Genomic DNA, 9,585 nt, shown 5'->3' with positions numbered 1-9,585 from the left:
TGAACTTTGGCCAAGTTTAGGGTATTTGTTGAATTACCATGATAACTCAGAAAGTGTATGGATCTAGTTCATAAAACTTGGACATCAAGTTTAATGAACTTTGGCCATGTTGGAAGTAATTATTGAAGTGCTGACATAATTTTCAAAGTTTTATGGAAATAGTTTATGAAATGTGGACGTAGGAGTAATCAAGTATTACTGACAAGTCTTAGGTCACATGATCAAGGTCAAATATGAACGTAGTATTGTATCATTATATGAATGGTATATTTGTGAATAATTGCTTTGTAGTAGTTTCCAAAGTCTACACTGCTGCTATATTGAATCGCGTAAGGCAGGTGAGACTGCAGGAGGCGCTCCACTTGTTATTATTACCCCGACTATAGCTGTGCTGCCTACAGGCGCTCGGTCATTCGAAGAATTCCTTCATAACGGGTACCCATTCACCTCACCTGGGTTGAGTGCAGCACAATGTGGGTAAATTTCTTGCTGAAGAAAAACACGCCATGGCTGGGAATCGAACCCACATCACTCAGATTGAAAGACGAAAGTCATAACCACAAAACCACGGCGCCCTCACTTACGATTGGAAGAGACCAAGGGTCTTTTCATGCGCGAATCTTGAATCATCATTGTAATGATGATTGCAATCATCGGACCTTTCACACGCTCACTCGCAAACTGTGATTTGAAGTCGAATTCCCGAACGAAGGCGGTATGTGTCATTGGTGACTGGTCAATCAAAGCACTGCATCGCAAATACAAACACCGATGAGTGCTTGACATTATTGTATTATCTATCGAAGTGCTTTAAAGGTCACGTAAGCTCGGCCCCCCCCCAAAAAAAAAAATAAAATGAAATAAAAGACGTTTTGGAGGTCAAGCCTTTCACACGCAAAATTCGTACCGTAATTTGAGTAAAAAAATAAGTGGAAATCACCTACGGCACAAGGCGCAAACGAGTAAAACAAATAGGATCTTTTTAAATGTTCAAAGTAAGGGAGGTAGCTCGGTAAATTCCATTAACAATAATTATTCATCCAGGTACCAAATATTGGTAAGAGAGAGAGAGAGGGGGAGGGTGAAAGAGAGAGAGAAGAAGGGAGGGGAGCAAACACGTAACTTCCCCAACTCGTTGGGATTCTTTTATGTATACACGTTTAAAACTACATTAACCCCATACTCTACTGAGGCTTACCGCCCTTTCACACTGTAAAAAAATCGCCATTTTAATGATGATTCCAGTGAAAAATAAGGCTAATTAAGAATATTAAGCACGTGTGAAACCAAACTAGAATTTGATCAGAATCACGACCGCTAATCACCGTCACGATTACAATAGCAATCGTCATTACAATGAAGATTCAAGATTCACGTGTGAAAAGGCCTTAAACCTTTTCAGATTGCGTGTTTAAAATATCATTATCATGATTATTTTCGTTAGAAAAAAGATAAATGGGTAGTTTATCAGTCTCAGCGCGGCAAATGATTAGGCAACCAGATCAAGTTCAACCTTGTGTTCTTCTCTTCTTTTGCTATCTTTTCTTATTTCAGGCTACTTTGTCTGTCGGCCTTATACAAGGCCTTATGTGTGCCTCACAAACACTGTATTTTAGAACACAAATATTACATCTTTATACTGTGATGATTATATTCTTTGTTTTATCTATGTTTGTGATGAGTTGCTTCATCATTATCACTAGAATGTTTATATATTACTTATGTTTTTTTTCATTATAGTATTTAGTTTGGCTTGTGAAATAAAGATTAAAGAAAGATGAATTGAATTGAATGTTTTGCTTGCTCGCTTCGATTGCTCTCTTTATTTTGAAAATCTGATCCCTTACAGAGCGTTGGGCACCCTCGGAAAAAAAAATTGCGCATATTTTTTGCGTTTTACACATTCCTGGAAAGGATGTGATTGTAGTAGCCTTCACCAAGAAAATACATCCCAATGAACACTCTGGTTTATCCTGCCAAAACCATTGTTAACGTAGATTCTTCCCCTTAAATTGTTTCCTTGAGCTCAAGCCAGAACCCAGTGTTGAAAACCTTGCCTTTGATTTAAATGAAGAATCTTAATCAAATGCGTGATGCCTGTGGTTCCATACCCCCCCCCCCCCCGATTGCAATAGACACATTAAAGCTTTAGGATGTTTGTATTCCGAACTGTATTTAGAACTGTTGAACAATTCATGAGCATGGATGATTATTTGCACGGTAACAATTTAGATTTCGATAATTAGTTTTTATTGACAATGTCGTGCTAAATTTGGATTACATGTTTGCAAACTGCGATAAAAGGATTATTAGATAAATGCTGGAAATATAGATCGCATTCCGACGTTTCTGTATTCAAAGCAGACAAGATAGGTACAGAATAACACAGATAGATTGGAGATATTACATGGGGGGTGTTGTAGAGTATAAAGTGGATATGATCTTGATAAATTTAGGTCAAAAAATTTTGATATGTTTTAATCTCTCTCGAATATATTATAAATAAACTGTTGGAACTACAATGCATAACATCTTTTTCTCTTTTAAATATATATATATATATATGGCCTGTGAACTAGAATTACTGGAAAGTTTGTATTTTCCCCACAGTGTGTGTCAAAGTGAGTGTGGAGCAATAAGAAACCCCCTTCACACTGTTATGTTCATGCATTTCTTACAGCTCGAAACACACATTCACATAGTTCACTACTTGAACACAATGAATACTCGAAACCCAACGAGGTGTCCACAGTGTTAAATCATGTTCACACTGTTATTTTTATTCATGTTAGTGTGATTCGAATTTTTACATAGTCCATTGTGTGAACACACTGAACACTCACACTCGCCAAGGTGTCGATACTCCACAGTGTGAAATTATCTTTACACCATCAAATTTGTGCATTTTAAGGGTGTATTTTAACATCCACTATGTGAACACACTGTTCGGCACTGTCCGGCCTTTACTCACACTACTAACACCACGCATGCCGAGGTGTCCACAGTGTGAAATTATCTTCCCACTGTGGACACTGAGTATTTCAATGGTGTCCATCACAATTTCACATTGTCGACTATTTGTACACAGTGTGTGACACTACTCTTCACAATGCACACTATTAACACCCATACCTGTCGGTGTGTCCACTTTGCGAAATTATCTAAACACTGTGGACACCGAATATTTAAGTGGTGTGAATCACAAGTTCACATTAGACAGAAGTAACGCATGAAATTCTATTATCTTTATTTTATCATCAATAAGATATGTAGGGCCTATTAAAACAATTGGGTGGGGTAATTTTTTTCATTCGAATTCCTTTATTTCTATCTTCAATAAGATATCAATTTACATAAGAAACACACTCTCTTCCGCGCTATTAACAAAAGATAATTTTTGTTCCAGAATATACCGTGATTTAAAATATTCATTAATTCTATTCACACCCTCATGCCTGGGACCACTATTCCCACCGCATACAGACACACATGAATGTTAAAGGATCTACCACAAACAAACACATAAGAAGAGGCCGGTAAAAATGTAAGCATCATTTAAACACTAGTTAATGTGTGGTGTTTTACCGAATCATGAGCAAAGTGTCTCACGTCGGTTTCGAAGAAGACTGCGGTAAAATCAATTTATACTGATGGAAGCAACGATGCACGATGAGATATTTGCCATCAGGATTTAATTATTTCATGAGAACATGAAAAGTTTGATCGACCCGGGGAAACGGAGATGAATAAAAATGGGGGCCTGGTGAAATAAAGGGGGTCTGTTTGAAAAGTGAAAAGAGCATCGCGTTCGGCAAAAAAAACATTAGGTAATGAAAACGCCATAAATCTAAAGAACGAACTAAAAGATTAAGGGAAAGAGGGAAAGAAAGAAATTTGGAAATAAAGGAAGGAAGGAAGGAAGGAAAAGATAGGGTTTGGGAATGATGCGTGTGTGTGGGATGGATGTGTGTGTGTGTGTGTGTGAGAGAGAGAAATTTTACATGAACAAACAACAGCTCTGGCAACTCTTTTAAATTAAATATGTTGTGAAAAAAGTGAAATGAAGAGAACGATAGTTGGCGTAGATTAAAAGGTAATCAAGCACTATCCTCCCTTTGAAAGTTTGGTGAGGCCGAAAAAAAGCATTCTCTGTCGAAAATCGAGCCCGTTCCCTATATTCATTTCTTTCACAACAAATTAAATAAAAAGTGTTGCAAAAGCTGATGTACATGTAGAAACTTCTTACACAGTCGTGAAAAAGCTTCACGCTCCGACTGCAGTATCTTAAATGAAATTTAAAAAAGGTGAATTTGACTGACACAACCGATTTTATGTGTGTTTGGGGGGAAATCCACACATTAAAAAGGGTGGAATGATTCCTGTGTTTTCAATGTATTATCATGATTTCCAGGACTTTTGATAGAGTCTCTATACCGGCGTAATATTTTCATAATTTCATCAAGGTTGTATTTTAGATACTGCATATGTAGTTTAACGATTAACAGCACACTTTATGTCATTTACTCCGCCCCCTCCAAGACTTCAAAGAAGCGCAGAAGGAAATATCATTCAGCATATTCAGTATTACATTCATTCATTTATTGTGTCCATAAAGGGATACTAGTTTGCAGTTATGGTCATTCTTGCTTTACAACAACTCACAGAGTCGTATTACAACATTGATAATCAGATGAATGTCAAAAATTGAAATATTACATAAACAAAGTGCATGTCACACAAAGGACGCATACCTTACTAATAAATACAATCGGGTTCAACTTCGTATCATTAAATAATGGTAAACAATTTTCATCAGAGGGGGAACAATGTGATAGTGTGTTAATGTAGTAATTTTGAAAGAGTCTTTCATTTAATGACCATGACAAAAAAATATGGCAGAGAAAAGAAGGAAGGATTTTTTCTGAAAGATATTGTCAATATGGCTGAAAAAATATTTTGGTACTGTTGTTCCTGATCGAATGGCTTGCATGTTGACGGCTTTTGCCATTTATTCCCATGAACAAAACGACCGGTCTAGTGCTAAAATTTTCACTTCATATTTTATATCCTCAGTCATTAATTAAACATAGGAAATATTGAAACTTCTGTCCAGAATTGACTAATGAATCGAGCACTATCATAAAAGCATTAAAAAAGCAATTCATTTGATTGGGAGTAGGCCAACTCAATTCTGAATGCTCTGTCTCCAAATTATCTCAAAATATTAAAATCAATGATTAAGCACGTCCGTTTCAATATCAATGCAAGTAACTGTCGGTGTGTGGGTGTGTATGTGTGATTTTGTGTAACTGAGTTTTAACAGACTTGTATCAAAGTAAGAGAACTTTTTTGTTGTTCTTTAGGAAGAAAAACACATGACAGTGATATCCAAAATATAACCAATATATGTCTTATAGAAACAGCACATTAACATGATGCATGTGTTGATCGGTAGATCCATTTCTACAGTACATTACAAAACATACTCTTCAAATAAATACCATAAATTTAGGTTTGACCATTCTGACCAGAAACACTGCTGTTGTCAATAAAAATCACACTGCGCTGCACTCAGTGATTATATGTCTATGTGCCGCCTGGCAATAGGGGGAGTTTGGGCCTAGGTTGGATTTTGCAAAAAAATATACTTCTTGTTTTACTGACACAGCTCAATAATTCCGTGTTTGAAATATTAAAAAAATAATCCCCTTTTTACAATCTCTTCACTGTCTCCAAATTCTTTCGAATGCATTCAAATCATACGTGTGTATACGTATTTACGTTCAATATTAATGTTAGGCATGGAAAAAGGATGTACCTCATCATGAAATAAATGTAGAATACTGACGTATTTTACCAAACACAGAGAATTTTTTTCATCATTTGTGCATTGTATAAATAGAAAAAGTTAGTGTTAGCAATGCACTGATGTACATTTACTTTAGAGGAGTTTATTTAAAAGATACTCAACCGTATAATATTTCTAATCAAAGCATCGTGAATCTAGATCCGAGCACCTTAACTTTCATTCAGCTGGGAAGAAAAATAGACAACTTGTCACCACTTTCAACAACCACTTCACCAAATACAAAATCAATTACCTAAACACCCAATTTCATTATAAAAGTACAAAATAAAGAGGATTTGGCCTGCAAATCATTATATCACTATATCTGTCAATGCGATAAGTTGGTAAGATATATCTTACATATTGCACTAAAATAACCATTCACCATTTAGATGAGTATAGAGGAATTGTATGGAAATATGGATACAACACGTTCTTCATCACGAGTATTCCAAGCAATCCAACGTTATAAAATAAAGATACGAGGAAGACTTTCCAGGCAAAAAGTTCATACAAATTTAAAACCAGGGTCCGCCCAACGATTTCGAAAATGGGAGGGAGGGGGGGGGGGGGCTGAACAGATATAAAATCAGAATGTGATAATAACTTTTACGTTTTGGTGTACTTTTAATGAGGATAAAGTGTGGGGGTTACCCCCTCCCGCCAATCCTGGTTCTGTGGCACCTTACTAACAATACACTAATTAGCCTCATATTTCTAATTGACTTCTGTTTGATGATATAATACAGTAAATAAAAATAATATTTAAAAAAAACATTGAAAAACGAAATCCGTCATGACATTCACAGATATGATGATAATTATTATATAACGAAAGTGACAGCTCTAATCTATTGTCCAGTCACAACACGCTTTGGGGAAAGAGGAGGAAGGCGCGGTGTCTGATCACCTTGGCCGTGTAAATCAACCCTCAACATGTGTTCTATTTGGGGTGACTTGTAATTGTCAATGTCCACATTAATATGGGTGGTACTGTTCACGCTTTGTCGCATAGAAGCAGTGTCGGGCGAAGAGCACATCGGGGAAAGCGCTTCGGTGCTCCGACTCAAGAAGGACAAGTTGAGCAAGTTCTTGGAGTGGGGATTTTCAAGGTACAGATTTGACAAAGATTGTCCCATCTTCTTCTGTACGCTTACGTCCTCGTCGGAATTTGAGCTTCTTTCATACGTACAGCCATCGAAGCTCTTCGACTGTCTCTGATTCGAGTTGCGGTTAATGGCAGATAATGGGCGGCGTGGTACAGAAGGTTTTGTCCGTTTTATGAAGATAGTGTTCGACCCTGACCGGTTGTCTGAATCCTGGTTGAGGTTGACGGTTTCTTCTTCACAATGATATCCTAGTGAGTCCGGGTTTGTAACTTCTGGTAAACTTGCTCGTTTCATTTCGATAATTTGTTTTCTTACACCTGGGATATCATGGATGTTTTTGACCGGATGTAGGGCGTGAAAACGTCGCGACAACGCGTCCATATGTAGCTGAGGGTTCTTCCGGTATGAGGGTGGTGTAGGTACGGCTATTGTTCCCTTCAGGTAATTTTGTCTTGGGGATAGTTCTTCGCTTGAGCTTTCCTTGCTATCATTGGCACGAGGGCTGTATCCATCATTACTTGAACAGCTTGATTCTATACTTTCGTTCTTTTTCAAGTTCGACCGGGGATCGCAGTCTTGTTTCGTTGGGCTAGTATCTGTCGGTTTCGACTGGCGACGAATTTTCGGCAAAAATGCCTCCATTTCTGGCGTGGAACATCCTCCCTCGCGAGCCCATTCTGCGGCAGTCATGTTCTGAAACTGGTCCCTTTGATCTAAGGAGGCCTTACCCTCGTGGGTGAGAAGCTTCACACATTCCATATCACCATTTTTCGCGGCCAACATTAACGCACTCATCCCTTCTCCATTCAGTTTATCCACGTCTAAGCCTAATCTTCGAAACGATCTTGTCAGAATCAGTATCCCCGTCGCATTCCCGACCATGCTGCAGTAAATCAAAGGAGTATTGCCATTGTTGTCTACTATGTTCGGATCCACGTTGTTCTTTACCAGAATCTTGATAACATCCTTATACTGAAATTCGGCAGCATAGCTGAGTGCAGTCCGACCCATATTATCCCGGTGATTTACATTGGCTCCATGTTGAAGCAAAAGCTGGACGACCTTTAATCGAGTCTGACCGTCGTCGATTTTCATAGCTCTGATCAGAGGGGTTTTCCCATGCGAGTCCCGCGAGTTGACCACCGCCTGACCCTCGACAGCATCGAGAATGAACTTGGCAAGATGGATCTTGCCCTTGGCTACGGCATCATGAATGGCAGCTCCACCCGAAATCTGACCAAGACTCCCTCGACGAGCTCTCTCGCGAACCGATGGTATGCGACGGAAAATAGAGGACATGGTCGGCGAACCACCATCACCATGACTCGACATGATAATTTTTTTAATGTTCAGTAATCGCGTTTTATTTGTTCTAGAGAAATTAATTCTCAGACTTGATTCAAAATGTCATTAGTCACACACAATTCTTGCTCCATAGAAATTGCTCCCTATAAGTTGAATATCCTTTATGGCAATATCCTTGGTGTGCAAGACAAGAACAAAAAACAGCGAGTTCTAAACGTTGTCAGTTTTAGTAGTAGAAAAACACACACTATAGTATCATTCCATGTAGGATGTAATTTGCCTGAGGAAACAAGGAGATGAAAAGAATGTTATCTCCATTTTCAGTCATACGAAGAGAAAACATGAATTATCTTAGTTCATCATTGTTTTATAAAGCTTCAGTATTGTCCTTTCATGCGAATCCTCATAGAATATCAAGAATATTGTTTTGAGCAGTTGGCAAACACATCCTTACTATCTTACGCATATCAAATGAGTATCAGACTAGTTTCCATCCAGAAGAATGAAGACGGGAAGTGTATACTTTATGTCAGCGCCTGTTTTTCATATGAGATAACATCCTCGAGACAAGAAAGCAATTTCTCCTCCCTTGGCGAATATGATTATCATTCCGTATTCAGGCATCTCGCGCTTTCACGGTGTAATTATTTCCGCGCCACACCATCTATTGTCTCTCCAATATCATTCGACACACGCGCTGCTCAAAAAAGCTTTCCTGAAACAATGTTGAGACTGTGAGACGGGAAGAGAGAAAAAGATGGCGAAAATGTCCAGACGAGTTGAAGACCAAGCTTTAAACTCTTAAGAATGTATCGAAATTGATCGTCGCTGTCAGTTTTTATGGTGGTATAGACAACCGGCATCACGAAGCGACTGATATCAAAGTATCTTCATGGCATCCGACAATGCTACTTGTGGGTGAAGAGACTTTGATGGAAGCTCATATCCCTGCAATGCTCTATCTCTTTTCTGATTCGATGAACGCATGAGTGCTAGTCTTTGCCGTACAGGATTTTTCAGCAAATCCCAATGTCTGGAATGGTGCTCTGGCGTACAGATGTGGGAGGGGGGGGGCTTGGGGACTCCCCCCCCCCCATAAAAAAAAGTTTAACAACCATGAAAAAAAAGAGAAAAGGGAAGAGATTGGAAGGGGTGAGAGCAAAAATGTACTATTGTCTAAATATTCAAACTCTATCACAAAATCAGATTTTCGTGTTTTTAAAAGTGTCACTTTTTTCTCGCTCGCTTCGCCCTCTCTCAATCTTTTTTTTTTAAATATTCCTATGTACTGCATGTCTGACTCCTCTGAATTTGAAATCTTTG

At 38.3% G+C, this 9,585-nt stretch overlaps 1 protein-coding gene across 1 annotated transcript; it reads right to left on the bottom strand.

Annotated features, from left to right (window-relative positions):
- Nucleotides 1-4,577: 4,577 nt before the first annotated feature.
- Nucleotides 4,578-9,170, bottom strand: LOC121418342 (ankyrin repeat domain-containing protein 17-like). Its single transcript, XM_041612156.1, has one exon. The coding sequence runs from the start codon at nucleotides 8,287-8,289 to the stop codon at nucleotides 6,700-6,702; it is 1,590 nt and encodes a 529-aa protein (XP_041468090.1). The 5' UTR covers nucleotides 8,290-9,170; the 3' UTR covers nucleotides 4,578-6,699.
- Nucleotides 9,171-9,585: the final 415 nt, after the last annotated feature.

The sequence above is a fragment of the Lytechinus variegatus genome, chromosome 7 (assembly GCF_018143015.1).
Source record: "Lytechinus variegatus isolate NC3 chromosome 7, Lvar_3.0, whole genome shotgun sequence".
In the NCBI taxonomy this organism is placed as follows: domain Eukaryota; kingdom Metazoa; phylum Echinodermata; class Echinoidea; order Temnopleuroida; family Toxopneustidae; genus Lytechinus; species Lytechinus variegatus.
This window is presented reverse-complemented; position numbering and strand designations above follow the sequence as displayed.

Excerpts from the sequence above, each read along its gene's own strand:
- LOC121418342 (XM_041612156.1), bottom strand. The coding sequence starts at position 8,289 with ATGTCGAGTCATGGTGATGGTGGTTCGCCGACCATGTCCTCTATTTTC.